Source organism: Candoia aspera, chromosome 1 (assembly GCF_035149785.1).
Source record: "Candoia aspera isolate rCanAsp1 chromosome 1, rCanAsp1.hap2, whole genome shotgun sequence".
In the NCBI taxonomy this organism is placed as follows: Eukaryota; Metazoa; Chordata; class Lepidosauria; order Squamata; family Boidae; genus Candoia; species Candoia aspera.
Window position 1 is genome coordinate 233,228,765 of NC_086153.1, and position 26,214 is coordinate 233,254,978.

A 26,214-nucleotide genomic window follows, 5' to 3' on the forward strand; every position below is an offset into this window, starting at 1 on the left:
CCAACACAATCATACTGCTCGGACAGTGAATGCTGTTCTTGTGTGATTGGTGATGTGCCTGATTGTCCTTCTTGTTCCCTTCATTGTTAACTCTTAGTCTTCCTCAACAGTTTTCTCAAACAGATCCAGCCCCCAGATCCTTCCAAATTAGGCAAATAGTCACATCTGTGCAATGATGGGCATGATCTCTTCTGTCCCAACTTTGGCTTCCTGAATGCTAGAACAATTCATCTCTTTTTCCTAATCTGACCATTCTATCTCAGAGATACCTGTAGGGTACTTCTGTGCCTGCCAAACAAACAAGAAGAGGGCTTGCTGCTTTTGTGGTCTGGTAGTGTGAATCCCTTGCTGAAAGAAGCTGGGGCACAATTCTAAACCATGAAGTCTTTAAAACGGCAACTAGTGAAGCACACTCCAAGCCACTGTTGAGACATGACGCAAAAAAACCACATCAGGAGGGAGAGGGAGAGGAAAAGCACTCTATCTTCCTCCCTGCCCCCTCCCTTCGCCCAGAGCAGGTAGCAGAAAGCCACGGCAAGGACAGAAAAGGGGTGCTTGTATACATCGGATGTGGTGGAACAGACTAATGAGATCCACACACCTTCTAGACTTTATCCAACTGATGTTGGTGGAGATGTGGGGTGAGTAGTTCTACAAGACTATGCTATCTGCACATGCTCAAATCTCAGCAGAGAGTATAAATCACTTAGAGGCTTCAATAAGCTTGAGCTCCAGACCTTTACCTAATCTATTTAGACAAAGACAAGACTGGCACTTCCATTGTTGGCCGAATATTTTGATCTAGGAGCGGGTGAAGGACTTTTTGAGAAAAGACCTAAAGAAACTTTGAGTATTAGTATGCAACTCTCTTCCATCCAGAAGGTTTTCAGACTTGTCCCATTCCTGGGAGGGTTGCATGAGGCATTCCCATATCTTCTTGCTTCATCTGGCAATGAGTTTGTGAAGCCCAGGAATTCCAATACCAGTTCTGGTCAAGGCTGTCCCTCTCATTTGCTCTCCGTCAATCACTAAAATCGGGTCTGTTATCTATTCCTTCCTTCACTGTAGGGGCAGCTGGATCAGGGGTTTTCACTGTAGGGTTCCTATCTTCAATGTTCTTTCTCTGTGGCAAAGTACCTAGTAAATTCCCTGGTACTTTATTTAAAATATTCTATTTTTAAGAAGATTACGGTTAATTTTTTCATGTGTATAAGTGTTTTAAGTTATTGGAAAGTTGCTGCTATCTAAATTTTTAACAAACTTTGTGCACTAACTTGCTAATGTTCTTCATTATTTTCCTACTACTTTTAAACTATGTTTTTATTGCTAATATTTTATAAGGTGCTGATAATGTTATATAGCCAGCTATTGCAAGAACCTTCTTGGATAAGCATGTGGCATGTGCATTTGATATAGCCAGCCCTCTTCAGGGCACGGTGAATGAACGTAATGCCCCTGAGATCGCTTTGCTTTTCGGGCACCAGTAATGGGCTAGCAATGTCAGAGTCTCAGCTTGAGCACGTATTATCTTCCCAAAAACATAGTCCAGTAAATCAAAATTTAGTATTTAATTTTTTTAGCATTTCGGCTTCTGTATTTGGACAGAGCAATACATAATTCCATGCCTGACAGATTTGAAAAATAGGCTGAAATGTCTATCACTCTACTTTCTAGGTGAAAGAAACCTAGGTTCCAATATAGAAGCACAAGTCAACCTAGTCTAGGAAGGAAGACTGATGTGAAAAAGCCAGTTTATGCAGGATGTCATCTATGTGGGTGCTGCAGATGTACCCACCATGTAACTGCAGCCATTAAACGGAACTTTGATTAAATATGTATATAGTCTGGGTAAGGGCTAGTTGCTGAATACTTGCTAGTTATTTGTACCAAGTGCTGGTTCATTTTGAACTATATAAACCTGTTTTCCTGTTAGTATGTCTATTGTACCTGGTCATTAATCAAAAACCTCCTTATCTGTTCATAGCCTCATTATTTTTTAATTAACTAGAAATCATGAATTCTGTCTATTGAAAATTGGCAGAACCAGCAGAAAGTCTCTATTTCAGCACAAGGCTGTACCAATCACTCAAGCTACCCAGAGTATAGAATTATTGTAAATAGAAAAGAAGTATTACCTGCATACTGAAGACAGAAGGGTGATCTTAGGCTACAACTGGAAAATTAGAATAAGGAAATCAAGTCAGTTCCTCTTGAATGAATTACAGGGGAGGGGGGGAATGCAAAGTAGGATGGATTTTTTTTTCAGTTCTAATCTAAGCAAACTGGCTCCACTAAATATCCTGCAAAAAGTGAATCAATATATATACATTTGTCATGGTTTACAATTAATGCCATATCTTTCCTTTCCTTTCCTTTCCTTTCCTTTCCTTTCCTTTCCTTTCCTTTCCTTTCCTTTCCTTTCCTTTCCTTTCCTTCTCATTATGTCAATGCAGGCACAGTTCCACAACGGTTTTATATATAGAATATAACTATACCTTCATTATCTGATGTTATCCAAAGTCAAGACATGAATTGGGTGAGAAAACTACTGTTTCTCATAGTATTGTATTTTTAAGTTAATACAAATTTATCTTCTAATTCCCATTAGACAAAACCTCTGATGAATAATTGGGAATAGGAGTGGACCAAACCAGGACTTTAGCTCATGTTAGAGATCACAGAAATTACAGATAGGATACCAAAAGTTCATGTTAAAAATCAGAGTTTTGTTTTCAGTTCACATCACAGCCTAGTTTGTCCTAGTTCTGCACAAAAATAAGAATGTTCCCATAATGTACCTCTAATGCATCTCGACTGATAAACTAATGTGTTTGGGGACACTATATGTTGATTTTTGCATCTTTGCTTTGTCAAGGTATTTCATCTCTGCTTACCAGATATAAAACTTGTGATTGTATTAAAAATGGATGATTACATTAAAAAGGTGAGGCATTTTGGGTGCTGAACATTCTGCTTAAATTATTGTTTAAAATAAGTAGGAGCAAAGGATTACTGTACCTCTTGAGCTCCCTGTCCTTTCCTGAATAGGTTTAAAAAAAAAATCTTCATCATAGACAAATTTCCATTTCCATTGCAGCTGCTAGTTGTTGCTGTTTTTTTGTAAATAGAGAATGTTTGCCCCACTGCACTAGATAAAGGAGCCAATAGATTCTAAAATATATAGGACATATTTATTTTCTTAGAGAACGTTTATGTTTACAACTAAAATGTATATACTTACCACAGCATATATCATTCCTTGGGAAGACAGTTGTATGAAAACAGAAACTCAGGTAGAGAGTGTGGTTCTATCTTTCTAAAATTTACTGATGATGTTCTTTATTGTGAAAATATAAGGGCAGAACTTTTTTTTTTACAATCTATGCTATTATAACTGGGGAATAGATACCTACATTTATAGAGGTTCCTGTTATTCCCACTCATATGATGTCTCTGAAGACTTTTTAAAAATACCATAGAAATGATAGCACATGAAGAAAGTTCTGAAAATGAAAATTGATTTGTTTCTTTGCCACGCTTGACTTACGTAGCAACCTTATTTGTATTCCTTTTTAAAATGTCATAACTGTTTTCTACACAATATCTGAGGCAATCAAAACCCGATAAAGCTATAATTTAGAAAAATAAAATGGGCACTCAAATATATCTTTCTGTGTGCATGCACAGGTTAATTACAGTATGTGGCTTGAATCTTCCCAGATTTTTTAAAATCCAATTTAGATTATGAGAAAGTATATATTTGGCAACTGTAGGAGAATCATCTTGGCCAAAGACACTGAGTTCTATCGAAACTGTAACTTGGATAGAATTACCTATTACATGGTTATGAGTATAAAAAAGCTCAGCAAATGCTGTGTCATCAAGGACAAAGAAAACACTAAACCCTTTCAGTGCTAGTCGGCACTTTCAATACCTCTCCTTGCCTGCCCCTTTTTTCCATAAAATTTTAAGTGGGTGCTTGCCTACATTTGGAAGGGGAGTCATGGAAGAAAAGCATTCATGTGTAATTTGTAGAGGAGAAGTAGCATGTAGAAGAAGAATTAGTCACATATTGGTGGAAGTGAGATTTTCTTTTTTCACTCTAAATTTCGGGAGCAGTTTTCTTTATCCTTTTTTTTTTAAGAACTTACATTAAACTTATTTTAGGGTCTGTACTTCAGTATGTGTGTGTGTATGTGTGTGTGTATACATACACATGCATACACACACACACACACGTGTCTGTTTGGTGTAGTGATCAAGGCACCAGGTTAGAAACCAGGAGATGGTGAGTTCTAGTCCCACCTTAGGCACAAAGCTAGCTGGGTGACTTTGGGCCAGTCACTTTCTCTCAGCCCTAGGAAGGAGGCAAGGGCAGACCACTTCTGAAAAACCTTGCCAAGAAAACTGCAGGGACTTGTCCAGGCAGTCTCTGAGAATTGGTCACAATTGAACGGATTAAATAATTTTATTTATTTATCTAATTTTATATCCCGCCTTTATTATTTTTATAAATAACTCAAGGCGGTGAACATACTGAATACTCCTTTCTCCTCCTATTTTCCCCACAACAACCACCCTGTGAGGTGGGTTGGGCTGAGAGAGGGACCGGCCCAAGGTCACCCAGCCGGCTTTCATGCCTAAGGTGGGACTAGAACTCACAGTCTCCTGGTTTCTAGCCCGTTGCCTATAACCACTATATATATGTATATGTATATGTATATGTATATGTATATCTATATATCTATATCTATATCTATATCTATATCTATATTTATATAAATTATATATATGTGTGTGTGTGTACTGTATATACTGTATATATTTATTTTTCAAACTTCTATTACTGCCCATCTCCCCCAAATAAATGGTAATAAATTATATATATATAAATATATATATATATATATATATATATATAATTTTTATTCAAACTTTTAAAAAGAAAGATAAAAACTAATACAAGCAAATATAAAGTAAGGAAGAAAAAGGAAAAAGAAAGAAAGCAAAGAGAAAGAAAAAAGTGTAAGAAAAGAAAAAAGCTAAAGGAAACTAGAAAAGAAAGAAAAAAGATACAAAGAAGTGGCTTCTGATATTCTTCACAGCAGTTATAAGTACAATTATATTTTAACCTTTCTCTCTAAAGTTACATCATGATTCTCTTCTTTCTATAATCTATCCTGTCTAATCATCAAAGCCATAAATCATAAGTTCATTTTTTTCATTTTTATGCAAACATCCATAAGAGGTTTCTAGTCACCAATAATGTCTTTTCGCTAATCAGATAGGTTAGTTTATCCATCTCAGCAATATCTGTGTCCTTCAGTTTTCCAACACATCCTCTTGAAAAAGGCAAGGGATTTCTCCAATCATTTTTAACAATGGTAGTTGAAGGAGGCTCTCGAGACTGCAAAACGCAAGCACCCTTAATGCTGTAGTCTTATCCATGCCAGCTGTAGGTGAAAGGCAGACTTTTGTAGGGTCCTCAGTACTTGTAAACAACACCATGTTGAACAAATGGAAACAGTAATGATAAAGCAGATGCAGTTTCCTTGCCCATTTTGGCGCCCCCCTAGCATTCATTTTGGCGCCCCCCCCCAGTGCAGCGCCTGGGGCACATGCCCTGCTTGCCCCCACCCTAGTTGCAGCCCTGACAGTGAGGTCCCAAAAGTCAGACTGCCAGCTGTAACTGCATAACTGAAGCCCTGCTCCATTTTTTACAAGTGATGTGCCATATGAAAAAAAAAAGGCAGAGCTTTGATTGTGTGGTGAACACACACACACACTCAGATGCTCCTGCAGACAGGCCGAGCTTTATAGTCTGGGCTAGCGTGAGCATGCTTGGCTGACATTAGTCATTGCAGCATTTTTCCTTTTAATTTAATGTAGGTATAATTGATAGATGGAGCAGGTGGCCGGGTGGGTATGTACATTTTATTCTTTTCACTTTAAAGATACAGTACCCTTTTTAAAACAACAGCAACAACTGAGTGATGCTTTTTCCCAAGAAATATATTTAGCATCAGAGTTCAGAAACCAAAATTTCAACTCCATGCCTGTACTTACAGGCTTGCTTTAATAAATGTAGAACCACACAGGCTCAGACTTGGCAAGGATTCATTTGTTTATTTGTTTCCCCATTATACCAGAAATGCAGAACCAGCTGTAAAGCATAGAATGGTGGAGAAAGGGAGAAGTCATACAAATGACCAACTAAAGCCTGCACCAGACCATTAAGTCCAGGATCTGAATTTTCTTAGCTCCACCACTAATGGACCATGGATTTCTTACAGTATTTAAAGAGATAACATAATGAGATCCTGAGGTCAGGTCAGAATGATGGCTCTGGGGACAGTGTAACTTAACCTTTCAACCTCTTGCAGATTTTCTCCATTTTCTCATAAATAGAACTTTCCCATTCTATTTAGGGTTTCCTTCTGCAAAATCTAAAACTATTTGGGAGAGGAATTGAATCTGGAGAAATAGTGATAGCAAAAGGATTAAAACCCACCTTCCATGGCACTTTAGTTTTAATCTAAATAGCAGGAGTCTGCTAGAGCAATTAAGATTTTTAAAATCGTGCAAGAGCCATTCGCGAGATAGCTACGGCTAAAGCCAGGGCTATTCCGTGAAGAATGACCCAGGTCTAATGAACTTTCTCTCTTTGGTAAAAACTTGATCATGCTGAAAATCAATGCACCCTTCTGTTACGCATGCATCAGATTTACAAGGCCACATCAGCCATGCACTAAAAGTTTTTAGCATTCTTCTAAAAGATAATGTTTTTTATTTTTTATTTTACCTCAAGATTAATAGGAGGACTAATTATATTATTTAGCGCGTTGATTCAAACTTTATGCACCCAGAATTCTAGTCCATTCCAATTCGTTCCATATATACTACCTTCATCTTCATCTATGTATTTTTAACATACTTTTTAAAAACATATTTAAATGCCTCCTTATTTCCTGAAAAAAAAAACCTAAGCAGTTTATGAACATTAAAATCCCAGAATCATGTGAAGTTTAAAGTGACAGATTATAACAACAATTATAGTCAAGGTTTAAACTGCCTGGTGGAATTAAAAGCTCTTTGCATTGTGCCTGAAAGAACAAGCTGGAGGCAGGCAAATCTCTCAAGGTTATTCAAAAACTTGCATTGTGTGTTGTATTTACACCAATATAACCTGGCTGTGAGGCTCCTTTGCTGCTGCTAATGATTTCCACAGAAGAATTGCACAGACAGTGGGTGTCCAGCCTAGCGGAGCACTTGCAGGCCAATGACCTCATGAGGGGAGGTTATATATGGTGCTAGAATGCTGGCTGAGGATTATGGGAATTGAAATTCAACTCACTGATGGGCATCAGGTTGGGGAAGACCATTCAGAATACCACTGGACATCTGACCATCTGTGCAATAGTCTGATTGAGTCAAGCTTGGGGCTCACAGGGTTTTGCAGTATCATATAGATGGAACCACAAAGTTATGCCAACAGATGGATACTTACTGAGAGACAGGGTTGATCCTGACCGCTTAAAAGTTTTCCCTGTGTGATAGATGCCCTTGAAACCATGTTTGTTAGATTGACACTTCACATTTTTCTGTTTATTTGTAAAACATTTGGGGTGTAATACTTGCTCAAGTGGATACATACAGTACTTGGTGATTCATACATTTGTTCTGTACCATTCTGGCATGCTACAGATAGAACATATCTTTTTAAAAATGTACTTATGTTTAAGTTGAAGAAAAAGCAAAACAAGTAAGTAGAGTTATAATTAAGTATGGTTCTTTTTTAATGTATGGTTATTATTCTTTGTTTATTGTTCATTTTGTTATATGTATACTGCCCAGAGTCACTTTGTTTGGGTTGGGCAGCCCTATAAACCCAATAAATAAATAAATATTCAGGGTTTAATAGGGAGAGAAGACTTGATGCAAATCAAGACCATCTCACTGAAATCTAACTTGAGCTCTTCACAAGAGCATTTGTTATGATTTTCTTATGCCTTTGTCTCCATGCCCTGCAAAAGTCCCCATAATCAAATTCTTCTTCCAAAAAAGGTAGCCATTTGAAGTTGGGGCAGTGAAACAGACAAATAGTATGATTTACATCTTCAAGTAATCTCCCCCACATATTACACTATGAGTCTACTGGAATACCACAAGCTTGATCTTTATTTGAATATTTCTTATTAATTCTAGTAGAAGCATTATTGTTCTCATGCTCCAGAGTATTTTATATACAATATTTAAAATTGTTCTTGATAAAATCAAGTGTACTATAAAACTGGTGTTGATCAGAATGCTTTTTCGCATCCCAAAAGTTCCTTCTTTGCTGTTTCTTCCACATTTATAAAAACAGACACTCCAAATTTGCTTGAAAATCATTGTTGAAAATACTCCTCTAGCTGCCCAAATCCTCATTTGTTTTACAAATACATCTTCACCTCATTCTGCTCTATAACTAAGCATTGTTCATGTTCAGGGATAACAGCAGGAACACGGGTTTCATATGAAACTGCTCTCTTTGTTTCTTGTCAAGAGTTTAGCATTTTTAGACAGTGATAACAGACTTGCAGACAATGGAGCAGGACAGCCCAATATGATACTAGTGGTCAACATAAAAATTAACAAGTTCTGGAACCAAATCCTTCTGAATAACCTACTTGCTCAATTCATACATTATGTCAACCCTTCATGGTAGGTAAGGTCAAGAAACAGAAGCAGCAGGGATTCCAGGAATGCTCCTCGTTGGTAAAGGGTAGACCGTGAGCATCTTGAAAGTGATTTCAAAGGATTCTTTCTCACGCTTCCCACTTTCTCAAGAGTGAGTTGCTGTTTTCTCCTTCCTTAATGGTTCACTGCTGTCTCCTCCCTTCCCAAGGCCAGATCTACTTTCTTTCACACATTGCCATGTATGAGCCAAAGGATTTTGTAGGCTACACCCCTAGGAGCTTTCACCGTAGATCCTCACATTCCCTGAAAAGTTGCTCTTCAGAATAGGTACATCCTTCAAAGCAATGTGCAAGGACTGGCCCTATCACTATCCAGAGTGCAACCCTCACCCCAGGTAGTGGGTGCTGGAAGGCAGTAACAAAGTTTGGAAGGAGAGTGTAGTGTACCACAAGTCCTGCCCTTTGCTTCCTGAGCTCACTTGCCACCTTCAGGTGCAGGAAGACCCGCTCCATTAGTTTAAAAACAAATCAACTGTCAGTCAAGAATCTCTGATCTTTGTTTAAGGCAGCAAAATATTTCAGGCTAGCTTTAGCAAAGTGTAAAAGTATGCAACTTTGGGCAGGTCTTTGGATCTCTCCAATATGCACAGGACTAATTTTGGCGTACATGGCTTTTCAGAACTCATCTACATTGCTCATCCTCTCATCTCTCTAGCCACAGCATGAAGATGCTACATGAACTCTTTTTAAAGTAAATGTCTCCCTGTTGTTCCCTTTATCTCATCCCAACCGATCACTGAGGCAGCTTAAAGTAGCCTTCAGCTGCTCTGGTTTTAAAGCGGTGGACTAAGGGTCCAGATACATTTGAAATAAGATTTTGGAATTAATTATAAAGAATCCTTCTCATGGGAAAATACTTTTGTTTTTTTTTTTAAAAAAAGATAAGACTTTAAAAATTGGACACTAGAGGGAACTAGAGGGAACTAAAGATTATAATAAAGGAGAAGAACACTCAAATTCAACTCACAATTACAGAATGAAGCAAAATATTTTAACATTGAACATACTGAAGGATATTTTTGAACAATGAACCCAGAAGTTAAGTTTTAAAGTGTCTGCCTCTATAAATAGACTGTGTTTGAAAGATGTTATGGAAAGGAACAAGTTTTACCTGACAAGATTGAGACTGCTTTGAAAGTGGATTTAAAAATGGCAGCCTACAAGAATGACATGGAAAAAGATGTTACACTGGATATACAAAAGAACTGGCTGATGTCTTAATAAATAAAAGGGATATACAAATAACAAACCAAGGTTAAAATAGATACATTGTTATCTCTGGTAACCCTTAATGGTCTTTTGCTGACATCAGGACTGAAATGACGAGGCTTAATGGATTTGTCTGTAGGTAAGAGATGGGATATGGGAAGAAGAGATCATTTGTTGCATTTTAAGAGAAGGTGATAAGTTACTAAAATTGTTGTGATGAAGAGGGAAGTCACTTCTTTATATATTTCTTCTCTTTTTCTTTAGTATATTCTTATTTTTTCTCTTTTCTATTTTTCTTTCTATTTTTTCTTTCTTTTCTGCACTTTCTATTTTTTCTTTTTTTTTTTCTTTTTTTTAGCTTGTATTAGTTTTTATCGTAATTGTAATCTTTAACAAAATTACTATTAAAAAAAGAACTTAGCCAGTGACACAGTATTATTGGGAATTGCTTTTTTAAATTTTATTCTGGCAAGATGCTTATGAAAAGGTTAGAATTAAATTTGGAAACAATAAGAACCAGAAAAGCCACTTTATGTGAATATTTATCATAATTTCAGAGGCAAATTTTTCCTGTTGTATTTTGTATGTTTCTTTGTTGTGTTTTATGACTGTAAACTACTTTAAATGTATGAGAATAAGCCAAGTGCAAATGCTTGTATGCATAAGTACATACTACCTTCGTACCTAGATATGTACTGGCTAGCACACTCTTGCCTTCAGCTTATTTCAGTTCTATTCTTTTACTTTTTTATTACCTTTTTTTTTTGCAGTGGTCATTTGTCACAGTGGACAAAGTAAGAGTCCTGAAGGTTAGTAATCTACTTAATTACCGGGTTCAGTTTTAGAGTTGAGCAGACTCTATTCTTCTCTTTCCTCTGAGCTGAAGGAAGCAATCACCATAGGCAGCAGATGCTCGAAGGAGGGAAACTGTAGAAAGTAAGGTGAGACCCTGGCCATATCTTTGTCAAGGTCATCTTCCTAATTTTCTATAAAAACAGCAGTGGTTGGTTGGAAGTCTTTTATCACCCTCTAGCCATCTCCTTCTCCTGGAGGAAAATACTCTTTATATCCCAAGGCCTGCCTTATGTCTCTTTGTTAAGTCCCTTAAGCTAACCAGGGGTAGAAATTTAAGTAAGATTAATTTACCAATCTAGTAGCATCTATGTGTGGAATGAGGAGGGGGCACCATCTTATTTTTTGCCTCAGGCACCAAAATGCCAGCCCTGATTAAGGAGCAGTTCTGAACCCAGTGGGATTTATCCTATGTAAATAAGCATAAGCTGCGCTTGGCTCTAATTGTCACGAAAGTATGGGAAGTATGTTGATTGGTAAGCTTGTGGCAAGTCTCCATTCAGATTTCATTTTGTTTGGAAGGAAGAAAAGGCAAGCAGGTATGTCTTTTTTAAGACAAATTATGTTTGCCTTTTCTGTTTTACTATTTTTACTGATGATTGTGAAACCCACTTCATCATAAACGGTACTAAACTTTTTTTTCATGTTTTCATAATAAGGAAAGGTGTGAGATGTATAATGTTAGGGACTATGAAATCCCACTTACACTGTCTAACCATGTTTAACCATGGTTTAGTAAATAAACCACAATTGGATGGATCCACACAACTCATTGAGCAAACAAATCATCTCATACACATGTGGTCCCAGCCTTTGTCAGCAGCACTGAGAGTAAGACAGTGCAGTGTATCTGCCAGGGCCTCAGTAACTACTTTTTTCTATTCAGAACTGAAGTTGAGGCTTAATGGAGCAGGCTACAGATGTTCCGGGTGGCTGGAGGTGCTCCATGCGGCCAAATGGAAGAGAATTGACAGCAGAAATTTTACACAGCAGAATGCAGAACTCGCCTGTAGACAACTTGGTTGCCTCTTCCCCTTCGGGATCTTGCAACCATATGCCGAAGAACCAGGGAAGCATGAGACTTGCCTGATGACCTGCCAAGGGAATGAAACAGCTCTCAAAGGCTGCATAGCTTGTGATTCCCATGATTTCTTCTCTCTGGGTGTGTTCCTAGTTTGTCAAGGTATGTGCAACCCCCTTCCTATTTGCATACTCTCTTTGAATAAAGCCTGGGTGATATGGGGACAGTCTCTGAGAAACCGGTGTTGCAGGTTATTAGTGTGGTTTAGTTGAATTGGAAACTAGTCATAGAGGACTGAAGACGGATCTTGCCCACCATCTGACTGCTCCAGTCCAGGCATCCAGTGCAAGAAACTTGAACAGTCACTCTGCTTAGCTTCAGGAAGGTTACTGCATTATGTGCCTTGGCCCAGGGTCTGTGAGCACTTCCACACTGTCACTGCTTCCTTTCCCCAATCCTTCAAAAGCAGATGGAAGAGGTTCTGAGATTTTTTTCCACCTTCCCAGCCTCAGAGCACTGAGGGTATGAAGCAAAAAATTGTAACCTCATAATGTGTTGCCTCAGGTCTTACAGCCATAAAAATCCTCTTGGTCCCAGTCAACAGAAAAGGGATAGAAAGAAAAGACATTAAATGTGGGTAATTCCCAGTTAGTTTGCACCCAGCAGACTCCCTGTATCCAGATCAGAATAAGCGCAGACACCATTCAGTTCAGTTAGTATGTAATACAGTTTGATATTTATTTATTAAAATTCAGCATCCATCAAAAACAGTTAACTGGCAATATACCATAAAAGGAAGGCAAAAGGAGGGAGACTGAAATATGAACAAGTAAGAGATAGAAGGGCAAAGGACTTAATATCAACAGTCTACATTGGCCTTTCTCAAATTTCTGACCCTGGAGGAACCCTTGAAATATTTTTCAGGCCTCAGGGAACCCGTGCACATTCAGGCTCAAATACAGGCCAGAAGTTACAAAATTATTATATTTGTTTCATGTGTAGGCCTGTATACATGCATCAACAGTGTTCTTAAACTAAAAATAAAGAATGAAACTTATCTCTTTAATGTGAAGTTGTCCGAATTTGAACTAATTGTTTAAGTAAATTGTGATTAATCGTGGGTTAATACATCTCAATGTTTTTAAAAAATGAAGTCCAGGTAAGGCATGATGAAAGGGACAAGATGAATAACTGAACTAGCATTCAATTTCCTGGCAAGTTTTGAAGCCAAGATCATAGCTGAGTACTGCAGAACTGCTGGTAATCAAGCTGAGATGCTACAGCTATTTTATCTCTTGGGTTGAAATCTTTCTTTCTAAAATACTTGGGTTATCTTTATCCTTTCAGCTTCTGTGCAAACCACCCGTTTTCCAGCCTACAACAGCACCACTGGTGACCTCCTCAAAGCCCTTCGGTAGGAAAACCCAAATCTTTGCTCATAGCTGTTATTGCTTCTGCTGCAAGTGATCAAGACTATAGATTAACTAAGCTACGTAACCAAATTGTGGTAATAATATAGGCTTTGATGTAGAATAGCCCTTCAGTTCACAGAAAAATGCTTTCTATTTGCAAACCAGGGTGGTAGTTACTGCTCACAAAAGTAGAGAGGTCAAGGTGATTTTTACTTCTAAGAAGGACCCTACTGGATCAGACATCAAGTCAATCTAATCCAATATCCTATTTCAGAGATTTGCTCTGGAGATGATGGTGGTGATGATTTAAATTTGTATGCCACCTGACTTCCAATAGCTTTGGGTGGTTATTTTTAGATAATTCACAAGAAGAACATGAAGGCAGCAGATCTTCCCCAGTTGTCCCCATCCCTAAAAAATTTATTCAGAATCTGGAGTCTTCAATTAAGGCATCTTGATTGTCCCCATCTCTGCCAAATCTTAAGACTATGAACCAAAACTGGCGGCCACACCACTGCCCCGTGACAATGCTGGCTAATGCTGATAGAGTTAATATTCAAAACAGCTGGAGAGTACTAGTTGCCTACACCTGATGTATCATATCTAAAGTACTTATAAAGAAGGACATGGCTTTCATTGGAAAAGTTAAAATGTGAACACAAAACCTTGAGCTTCTCACATGTACTGTTAATCGTGCTACTGCTACACTACTTGATCAGTGCCTTGTGTACCTTTCCTATCATTCTTTCACAGAACATCCAAGGACAAAGCTTGAAGAAGGAACCTCCTTGTGCTCAGGGACTTTGGAGCCAGACGTTGAAGGCTACATAAAAATGCTTTGCCTGAGTTTACAAAGATGGTGGAATGGGCTGGTACCCAGGCTCTGCCAGGGGGCAAACTGTGAAAGTGCAGGACCCAAGGATGAGAACAGGGAGAAGTCTCTGCACCGCTGGGAGAAGCTGCAGTGTGAGCAAAGGAATCTTAGCATAGACTGCTTGGGAAGCACCCAGGACTGCTTGAGCCTAACCCTGGTTCGATGCACTGGTGAGCAAAACTTACTAGGAGAGCACACCCAACCTCTGTGCTGCTTTTCATTTGAGCTCATCATTTAAATTACACAAAATTGGTCTTTAATTACACCTTCATCTTTCAGCACAATTACGGGAAGGCCATTTTGTAAAAGCAGTTGACTAAAGTAATAGAATTCTGGAACTGTACCACTTCAGCTTATGGAGGGATGGCTATAGTTTCTAATTTCCCTCCCCATTTTTAAAAAGAACTTCCCTGTACTATTATTCCCAGAGAGGGATTTTATTCCTGAAATGCTAGCTCTGATACAGCCTAAAAATATGGGTCTACCTCTTCTCATAGTGCAAACAGTACCGTCCAGAATTCCACAAGCTCGGTATAGCCCCTGATGCTATGCAGATTAGCTCTTGGTTTCCTGAACTATCTGAAGGCGAGGTTTGAATTATGGTGGTAAGAAAACCATTAACTGTTAAACTACTGTTCTGAATGTTGATGCTCAGAGGTAGCCTAATGGAAGATATAGAGCTCTTTCAGACCTACAGTAGCTGCAGTCCCAGTACCCATGTGAAATGAGCTGATCACCTGCTGATCACACTGCATCACAACAGGGGCTTGCAATTACAAGCAATTTCAGTGTATTCCTTTCACAGTTGCATCATATTCATGTGCAGGAAAATGGTTTGAGGCAGCAAATGTAACTTCCAAAGGGGCAATATATTGCTGCTTTGTGCTTAAAGGAATGGCCTATACCCCTTTTGGAAGAGACTTGGTGCCATGTTGGCTCACCCTGCATTACACTTTTTGGGATCCTGTCACAGCAGAATTGCTAGTATGCCAGCATTAGGAATTTGAAGAACAATGGAGAGCTTCTAACTCAGTTCTTGGCCAACCTGAAAGGATGGCAAAAATCACTGATTGGCAGATGATTCTTTCCAAGCTTTAGACTCACGAACATATAAATGTGATTATCTTCATAGCATCTTGATTTTTTTTAATCGTATGGCATAGCAGTTTGGTGTTCATGCTGCTTTTTCTTGCTGGGAAATCCTTGCTAACCAAATAGAACTGCAAATTATCCAAAGAACCTGATCAGCCTTAGGTACATTTTCAACTTACTGTAACTGAGTTTGAAAGTGGAAAACCTAGTTGACAGGAAAAGTCTGTAATCTATAGGATTTTCTGTCTCCAGATCAAGATTTGAAGTCCCAGAAATCCAGTTCAGAGACTGTCTTAGGAATTCTGCTTGGTCTTGTTCTTACTGCCATTCTTCTGAGTATCTGTGTTCTTCCTACCTACAAAAAAATTATGAAAAAATGTAAGTAAGAATTTATTGCTGGGATAAAGAGACTGTCATATTCTGTTTATGGCCTCAGCTATTTTTTTTATATTCTTACAACCATATGAAAGAATGCCTGGGGGTCCAGGAAAAAGCATGGTGACCTAATTTGCAGCATGGAAGCACAGAGAGACTGGTGGCTCAGGCTCAAAAGACTGGCTTAGGAGATCTATTTATTGCACCAAGAACTTACTGGTTCTCACATTTCACTCTAAGACTACAGTATGCTATGTTATACTCCCTGCACACAAGTATGCACATGTACCCTTTTCTTTTTTAGGTGACCTGATGTTGATTAGCACCATTTTGCAGGGGGTACTTTTGCCCATAGCCTTCTTTTTCATTAAAATTTCACCTTCTGCCATGTAGATGTGGGTTTGATTTTTAAAATCCCTGCATCAGATTCCATCCAAGTCTAGATAGACTCTCAATAGGAGAAAATATACGTAGCTCAGGGTTGAACTGTGGAGTCCTTGGTGCTGTCAGAGCTTGGTTGTTTGTTTGCAGACATTTCATTACCCGACTAGGCAACATAGTCAGTCAGTCTTTCTTTCTTTCTTTCTTTCTTTCTTTCTTTCTTTCTTTCTTTCTTTCATGATGTTACCTAGTCAGGTAATGAAACGTCTGCAAGCAAACAACCAAGCTCAGAGACCACCAAGGACTCCATAGATGAACTCTGCTGGGCCCTTTCTGTTTCCTATTATTGTTTCCATCTCTTCTGTTTTTCACCAGGTCAGAAAAATATGGTAGTTATAGAGATGTTTCCTAGCAGCTCCTGGCACTAATTAATAGCTGTTCTTCTATTATGGAAGTATAGCTGATTTTCAACACTGTTAGGAGGATACTGTGCATGTTCTAATCCTGCTGTGCACCTTAACATGCATTTAAAATGATTTTACAAAATCCTTTCTATTCATCACCAGTTTTAGGAATGTAGTTAATAAAAGTGAATTGAAACATTCTTAATGCTTTTTCATTAGCATTGCAAGCATACAGCTCTACTTTAAAAAAATAATAAACAGGATCTTTCTGATTGCAGCCATTAATCACCTTCATAAAATACCAGTGACTCCTTAATATATTGCATTATAACCTTTCACTTAAGAGTATTTTACTAGTATTGTTTGTCTAGGTTGGAAGTGATTAGTGCTGTTTAAAAGATTATTTTAAAGGCCATCCAAAAGAGGTTAAAAAGATTCCTGCAGTAAAGAGTAGAGTGAATTTGTGCTGAGCTGTGATAGCCAGCTGCTTAGTAAGTCATTACTGAGGTCAAAAGCAAATCTGTCTAAAAAGACTGAAAAAGCTAGATCAGGGTAACTATACTGGCAGTCAGTCTGTTACTTTGCCATCTTCCTTTAAAAAAAAACACAGACTTCCTGCAGTAAGAGAAACAATAGATACCCAGGACTGGAAAGCGTGTACCTGTAGTTGGATTGTGTTATATGACCACTTCCTATCCTCCTCAACATGCGTGAACAAACTATGCAAACTCACCAATAAATTCCTTGTCCACAGAACATTGCCCTCTGCTGAGTCAAAGGTGCTAAGATGAATCTGTTTCACTAGGTATCTGGTGCCGCTTCATACACAATGCATGTCTTACACACCCAAAGCTTATGTTTCTTAACTAACAGTGATTATACTCATGCAACTTGGAGGAGAGTATTTATGCCATACCTGGTTACATCATCAATCCCATGTCCCCTCCTTCCGTCTCTGCAGATTCCAGGAAGAAGCAGCAACAATGGATTGGCCCAAGTGGGGTGAACCAAAATGGTAAGAAACCAACATGCAGAGCAGGGAACAAAAATCTGTTGTAGTCTACTGCTCAAATTTCTCATGCAAGGCAAGGGGAGTATGCATTTGAATGTCTCATAATGTGTGCAAGGATGCTGAATATACATTTTGGCTAATGCAGGTTTTATGTTCTCATTATAAATGATGCAAGTGCTCAGGTTGGTGGCATTGACTATCTCCTCCTAGCAAGAGTGGCCCATTTGATCTCAGAAAGGTAGGAGGCATATCTTTTGGTTAACGAACTCTTGGAGTGGTTTATAAGAATAACCACTGCTTACTTTGGCCACCTAATGCCACCCTATGCGAAGAGAGGACTCACTGGAAAAGACCCTGATGCTAGGAAAGACTGAAGGCAACAGGAGAAGGGGACGGCAGAGGATGAGACGGTTAGATAGCATCACTGATGCAATGAACGTGAATTTGAATGAACTCCGGGAGACAGTGGAGGACAGGAAGGCCTGGTGTGCTGTGGTCCGTGGGGTTACGAAGAGTCGGACACAACTTAACGACTGAACAACAACACTTTGGTTTGGTGGGACTTTTAATTCACCTTGCAAGCATGACAAAGGGGGAAATAGTCTCCCTCTGTCCCAAAGAAAGTTTCACATATGGGAAAGCGGATGGGCAACATTACAGTAGCTCCACATGAAGCATTAAATGTAAAGCACAATCCTGTTGGATGTTGGGGCAAACTCATCCCATCCCAATCATGCAGCCTACATGGGTGCAACTTTATCTTTTAGAGGCCTGAATAAATCAAAATGTGAGAGATCTTTACATGTTTCAGACTTACAGGACACTGACTGATATCTGTGAGTTACAGGCTGCCTGAAAGAGACTGTCATCCCTGTAATTCTAACCTGTGTAGGAAGAGTGATAATTCTCTGCTAAAGGCACTCCTAAATAGCACTCCGTTATTTATGACTGGGCCATATATTTTAGAACTAAAGCTGACATTCCAAACAGATCGGCTGAGTCCTGCTCAAAATTCTGCTCCCAAGGCACTAACTTTTGAGTTCCTTGCAAGAGGAAGAAAAGCAGCCATCCCTTTTTAATACCTTACTATCTTTGCAGTGGATGCAACATTGTTGAACTCAAAACATATGGCAGAGGGGAACTGCAAAAGAATTCCAGGCAGGACTAATGTCATTTGATTCCTGGCATACATGAGGATTCTAATATATATGCCATGAATGCCTCTTCTGATTATGGACAGAGATCCAGTGTCATAATTATAACTTCACTAAAACACAAGAGTAGAATAATAAATGTGTAGGTCGGTGTAGGTATTTTACAGTTCAGTTATTGCCAGAGGGCCCATCGCAAAACGTACTTTGGCTCCCTCTAGGGGCGGGAAGTATCTTGGCAGCTCAACGAAGGACTGCAGTGCAGACCTCCTGCTTTTGCTGATAGCCAGCCAAGCAAGCTGTCCTGACTCCCAGGAACACTCTGAGACAGGGAACTGTAATGTTTTATTGCTAATACATAACAGTAATCCTAACAAACTGAACAAGTGTGGGAAAACCCAGCCATATAAACCCCGCAGGTTAAGGCGGTCCCAATCTGTGCCTCTTGGAATGGCTCACCAATTCCTCAGTGCTACGCATGCGCTTAACAGTCTGGAAGGGAGCCCCCTGCTCGCCATCCTTACTCATGACACAAGCCCCTTGAAGGGCCAGACTAGACATGATGTTAACTGTGTGACTGTAATCATGATCTTTAGTTTTCAAACACTGAATAGCAGCAATGAATGGCCTTGATCAGGATGTGTGTGCACCTATATGCAACGTCCTTCCCCCACCCCCATGGCATAGGCTTCAAGATACCCTTTCTCCCCACACCACTGAGGCTGGTTTTTATCTCGGGAGGGAAGCGTATATGACTTCCATTTTAAAAAGAAAAGGTGTGTGTATGCATTCCTGCACTGACAGCTATGTGCAAAGAATTGGAAGGGCAACATCTACTGCTGAGGGTGGTTTCCAAGGCTGATCCAGAAAAGCATCTGTTTTGTTGAACTAGAACTGTTTACAAATACTGTGGTTGGCATTAACATGTTGGATGTACATTAGCACGGACATCATTCCTTTCAAGAAACTGTTGAGAATGGGGCAGCCCCTGGATACACCTTGTTTTTAAAAAATGTCATAAAGAGCACTGCTTTATCAGGGCTTCTCCTTGCAAATAGTATCCTTAATTTCAAATGGAGACAAAGCCAGGAAACCTGCATCTTCATATGAATGAAGAATCAGAACTAAGGAACGAAATGTATCATTAGGTAACAGGTAGGGGATTCAATATGGAGAAAATAAGGCCACACTATGCTTTTCTTTAGTTTCATTCCATCGCAAGAGCTCTACTGCCTTCCAGACACATCTTGAAAGCCAGGTTGTTCAGGGAGAGGAGAATAAAGCCTCCAAGAAAACTTATCTCTCACCCTATGCAGGTAACATTTCCTTGGCTAAACATAGAAATGTGTGTCAACATTTTAAAATATCTGCCATTGGTCTGAAGATGTTGAGCCAAAGCACCATAGTCCCATAACAGATCAGAGGGACACTTCTGATATTAAATCTAACCAATATGAAGATAAGTTCACCCCAATCTGATTCCCTCCCTTCCCCCATGTATTGGAATCCAATCATTTTCAGCTGTGCTGGCCAAAACATTGATCCAGACAGACTCAGCATCATGGCCCATGATAACATTCAGTTCTGTACCAGGCTACGAAGATACATTATTTAAATCTTTCTGTTATGGGCAATTGATTCATAAGCTACATCCAGGTACAACATCATATCGTGGCACATGCTTCTCAGACACGCAGTCACTTTTTTTTGTGTGTCTTCAGCAATTTCCTAACAGAGGGCCAGTTTCTCAATCTATATTTCATGATGGATCCAAATAAAGTAAACTAACCAATTCTCATTATGCCAGTACAAATCTCTTGTTTGTGATTATTCTTTGTGAACAAATTATGAATGGTACTTTTCCATTTTTGCACATAAGCCAAAACTGTGCTTTTCTGATGCTAATATTGGCCAGCATCATATTTGAAATCTCACCCTGATACCTACAAGCAATCACAGTGACAAAGATAAGAGAGGGCAAACATTTTATATAACCATAAGGCCATTACAACTGTAACTTTGGTTACTACTTGTGATGCTATAAAAGAACTCACACACACACACACACACACACAGTCCTCGCTTAACAACCACAATTGGGACTGGCAACTTGGCCATTAAGTGAAGCAATCACTAAGTGAAACCGCAACTGTGCTTACCATCTTACTTCAGCTTTCCTTTGCTTTACAGACCTGCAAAGGTCATAAATGTGAGGATTGGTTGCAAAGTTACTTTTTCATCACCGTCATAAGTGCAAACAGTTGCTGTATGAGGCAGTCACTAAACAAGGACTACCTGTATGCTGTTGGTATACACTTAACCTGTGGGATAATGTTAATAAAACAGTACCTGGCTAATATTTGGATAGGTTGCCACCTGGGAAATCCAGGGCTTTAAGCCAGATTGGGAAAACTATTCAGAAAGAAGGTAGTGGCAAACCACTTAGGTATCATGCTAAGAAACTATTCATAGATGTGAGTCACCAGGCAATAGGCTGTACTTGAAGACAACTTTACATGGCAAGGATAAACCAGTGGTTTGTGTTGAAGCAGAAAGCTCAGACTGCATCTGTTTGCATGACTTGGCACATGCTCCACCTAGCATCTGTGTCCATAATATTTTTTTTCGTAGTTTATTTTTTGTTATATTTTGCACAGCTCCAAAGGAAATCATTCAGATGCAAAGATTTCAGTCACATAGGAATGGGTAACCTATTGGCACCAATTGCTATTTCATGCTGATGTGATTCCATGTTGTGGTTTTTTTTTCCTCCTCCATGTTCCAGCATTGGAAGGGGCAACCAACAGATCTCCCAGCCCTTTGGATAACTCCTCTGACAGTGATTATGATTTATGTTCTGCGCAGCAGCTGTAAACTACGCGAAGTATGGACGACGCTCCTTCCCATTCACCTGCAGTATAAGGCTAAGGTGGCATTGGAGTGACCCAGGTTCCCGTCCATCCTCAGCTCACCAGATGACTTCAGGCCAGTCACTCTCTCCCAAGCTTAACCCACCTCACAGGGTTGTTGTGGGGAAAAACTGGAGGGGAATGCAATATGTATGGTTTGAGCTTCTGAACAATAGGCCCAATATAAATCTAATAAATGAATAAATGAATATCCTTTGATTGAATAGTAAATTCCAGGAACTTTATCACCGCAATAAATTTAAAGCAGTTTTTTTTAAAAAAGGAAGGCAATTGACATTTGTAATACAGATCTTGGAAAGATGATGTGTTTTCCCTTAGCTTATGAATTAGCTCTTTATCAACAAAATGGAAAGATGGATCAATAGTTTTCCATATGGTCAAGGTTTAATACTTCACTTAAAAACTGAGTTTACTTTTCCCTTTTTCCCTTTGTTTTTTTTTTTGTACAAAAATTTTAAAAATTGTAATTTCTTAAGACATATGTGGAAGACAAAAACTGTTATCTTAAAGCAAATCATCTTTTAAATTTATTAATTGTAGCACACTTCAGTTTGAATTCATGGAGTTTATGTTCTTCTTTGCAGGCATAAACAAGTTCAATAAAAGGAAAAAAACAGGGTTTAGGGGAGGAGGCATTTTATTATCCAACATGAAATGCATCTTCTCTGGAACATGTATATTTTGTCTACCTCCACAGTGATGTGATAGCAAAACCAGTCCACCAACTTCTCCATTCACTGAGCATTAAGACATTTTTCCCAGCCAGTTATGTTGAATTTCAACTCCCATACACCTCAGCCCATCAAAGATACACTGATGGAGATTGAGATCTCCCCATTTCTGTCACTGAAAAGCAACTTGGATTACAGACCACTGTAGGATGAGCATCCCATCTGGCCACCCAAAAGAAGGCTATGCAGTCTCTGGCAAGCGAAATAAAGACGATTTCTGCATCAATTTAAATTTCAAGAGGGTAACCAGTTTGATCTAGTGGTTAAGGCAACAGGCTAGAAACCAGGAGACTGAGAGTTCTAGTCCCGCCTCAGGCATGAAAGCCGGCTGGGTGACCTTGGGCCAGTCACTCCCTCTCAGCCCAACTCACCTCACAGGGTTGTTGTTGTGGGGAAAATAGGAGGAGGAAGGAGTATTAGGTATGTTTGCCGCCTTGAGTTATTTGTAAAAATAATAAAGGCAGAATCAAAAATAAATAAATAAAGTAGCCATATGTACAAAAACATGGACATACAGTGTATCGCCTTACTGGGGTGTTGAATTAGAAAGTCAGAATAGCTAATATTATTTAACATACTTTTTAGTTATTAGGTTGTATAACTCCTTATACTTGTAAGAAGAAGATTATAAATCTATGTATTATAAATGTGTTGCAGTTAAATAAATGTTGAAGCTAGTTGGTGAGAACTTTAATAATTGTTATATCTACTGAATTGTCTTCAAGCAACACTGTGATTTACTTTGAAGGTTTTTACTTTTGTTTATCACTTTGGAAAGAATAAAAGGGGAGGAGAAAACTATGCAGTCAACATTCACATACCGTAGCTTGGATGACATCCATTTTTTATTTGGTTATTGATATTAGTGATTGCAAACTGAAGCCATTAGTGGACAGCTAGGACCATGAATGGAGCAGAGCTTAACACAGTGGAGAAGCTGCTCACAGAAAAAGAATATTATCTTAAATAGTTTTAATGAGCATGCCAGAGAAATACAGGTTATTATCTTACACACTCAGCCCTCCCAAGCATAAAGAATCACACGCTTAGACAAAGTAGATTTAAAAGTAAAAAGAGACTTACTGATTTTATTCTTGGCTCAGTTACATCCATCTTCGGTGAAAAATGAAGATTTTTTGTTTCTTCTGTTCCCTAAACTTAATGAACTCTTGGACCCCATAGCTGCTTAGAGCTGTGTGCAGAAACTGGGAAAAACCCTTCAAGGCCCAAGCATGTGGCCATAATGGAGGGAGAGCAGCATGCTTGCTGCCTCCTCAGTCGGTGGAAGGAGGAGGAAGAGAGAGAGAGGAAGTGAGAGTAGCAACAAACAGCTTCCTTGCGCATAAAGAACTGCATCATGGGATCAACTCATCTATATGCTAATGAGGCATGCTGATTTGTTAAAATCTCCAACACAAACAAGTTGGTCCATAGTTCCAATTTTCACATCTGGTTCACAGGTGATCTCTAATATGGATCAATGCTGTGTTATCCATCTGTTTTAATTGCTATACATTTCAGAAATAAGTTAAACAAGTAACTATTGTTCTTGTTCACTGTCACTAGGGAAAGAGGGAACTCCTCTAACCAAATAATTATTTTTAGAGAGTCAAATATTTATATCAGACATTTTCAACCAGACAGTTCTACAGTTAGAAGGACAAGGTTTTTTTTAATGATGCAGAAGCTCACTCTTTGTTTGTGCAGTAGTTAATACAGTGTTTCCCAATGCTGGCTAGGGAATTCTAGGAGTTGAAGTCTACACATCTTCAAGTTGCCAAGTTGGAGAAACCTTACTCTAGAATGTGATTGTTCTATTGGTTTGTATGGAATTAGAAGTGACCAAGTATGCAGTTTATCAGAAAATGGAATAATGAAACAGCTAAGCTTATCTGAGCTTTGTATGCAACCACAAACAGCTTTCATATTATCTATATTGATCTAAAATAGATATTTCAAATACAATTCTCTGATTAATTTTAGCATACAACTGAGAGCAATTTCCAAATTAGTTGTCTGCACTTTTTAACAAATGTTTCAAATTCCGTGAATTGGAATGATATAAAGTAAAGAACAATCAAATTCATCAAGATTTTTGTTTCCATGCCGCCTTCTTTATTCCCCCAATGTTATGAATAGGGGAGGAACCAGCTTTAACTTAATCCTAGCAATACTGGGTGGCTATGGATGGTAGGGCCACCTGGATCCAGGGATTTTCCATCTCTAACCTTGGATGGGGTAGCACTTCCCCATTCAAGAGTGGTGCCTTCTCTGTCACAGCTCCTGCCCTCTGGAATGAGTTCCTCCCCAAAACCCGTGTGGATCTACTCCACTGGCATTCCAGAAGGCTTTCAAGATCTGGCTGTTCTCCCAGGCCTTGGATTGGAGTGGATGGAAGTCCTTTGTGAAATGCATTTTGTAGATTAGTGTTGTTAAATAAACAAGATGGAAGATCTGGCTACTTATCTTGTACTGTGTTATTTTTTATCTTGTTCTGCTATATTGTAAGCCACGCAGAGTAGTTTGGGAAGTCAGGTGGTACCTAAATCAATTAAATAATAATAAATTATTATCAGCTTTAGTAGGAAAATATATTTTTATTTCTGCCCATAGCTCTCTTAATGTGGCTAACAATAATAAAAATACTTAAATTTCCATAAAACCATCATAATAAAGATTAATGTAATTCAAAGTAAAAATCCCTGGTTAAATTGGAAGGTATGGATTGAGCATAACTTCCAAGAGAGTGCATCCCAAACAAAGGTCGGGAGTGACACAAGAGCTAATCTAAGAGGCCATCTAAGCAAGCCTCTTCTGCCAAGTTTGCTACCTGGATAGGCTCATGCTAAGATAATTGTCCCTTAGATATTTGACTTCTAAGCTTTCGTTGTTAAATCCAATACTTTGTGTCTGAAAAACAATGGGCAAATAGGGCAGTCTTCCAACAGGAACATTACATTTCAAGTGTCATGTACCAGTTAGCGCCTTGCTGCTGCATTTTACAGCAACTGAGCCTTCCAGGCATTTTTCAAAGGTAGACCCATATAAAGTGCATTGCAGTAATCTAAACCATGATATAACTAAGGTGTGATATGGTACTCTCCTTAAGTAGTAATGGGTCTCTGATGAAAAATAACTTAGCCTTCTCTGGAAGTATAATGAAATTATTTCTGCAATCCTAGCTCCTTTAGAAAAATAAAGAAACACAACAAAATATAGGAAAAAATCTAAGAGAAATAGAGACAGATATTAGAGACAGACAACATAGACAATCACTTTTAAATTCTGCAAGTTACAACTTGGACTTCACTGAATTTACCCCCCCACCCCCCACATAAAGAGGAAAAATTATACAAGCACATATAGAGTATATAACAAATTGACATAGTGCCATATTTATGATGCATTCTATAAAGTATTTCATAATAATTAAAAATGCCCTTCATAGGTGATGTAGGGCTCACATATTTTATGATCACTGCAGATTTACTAGGGTACAAATTCTAGCCTTCAAATTACTGAGTGACAAGATACACTATTCCCAGACTTTTAGAATTTGAGTATGATATTGCAAAACCTTCTGTGGTGGTTTGATCAACCAATTATTTGGTTAAGAACACACATCTTTTATTAGGGAAGAAAACATTAAACTTGGAATCATACCAATTAAGTTAGCATGGGTTGAAGTGACAGAATCTTCATGCATTCCTAGTTAAGTGAAAACTTCAAGTTCCTTGGAGGTCACAAATTATGATAAGAGCCTAGCATTGGGGAGGATGTGTGATATCCCCTTGACTGCTTAATGTGTTTATAGATAAATGCATAAAAAATGCTTGTGGTGACATTAAGAAGTGAATTGGTTGGTGAATCATTTTCTGTATGTAGTCTATGTTATATTGTTGACTAAACACCTGAACAATTTGCAGTCAACGTTAGACAGCCTATAAGATGCAACAAGACGCATGGTTCTGAAAAGTAATATATCAAAGATTAAGGTGATTGTGTTTGACAGAGAAAATGGAGTGAATGTTG

The 26,214-nt window shown here is 38.6% G+C and overlaps 1 protein-coding gene across 1 annotated transcript; it reads left to right on the forward strand.

The window, feature by feature from the left end:
• The first annotated feature begins 526 nt into the window (after positions 1–526).
• Positions 527–21,698, forward strand: CD5 (CD5 molecule). The gene is made up of 10 exons (XM_063316789.1): positions 527–641; positions 10,718–10,756; positions 11,686–11,982; positions 12,287–12,342; positions 13,168–13,234; positions 13,986–14,276; positions 15,451–15,576; positions 17,320–17,373; positions 19,727–19,837; positions 21,307–21,698. Exons 1-10 carry the CDS (start codon positions 569–571, stop codon positions 21,393–21,395), a joined length of 1,203 nt encoding a protein of 400 aa, XP_063172859.1. The 5' UTR covers positions 527–568; the 3' UTR covers positions 21,396–21,698.
• Positions 21,699–26,214: the final 4,516 nt, after the last annotated feature.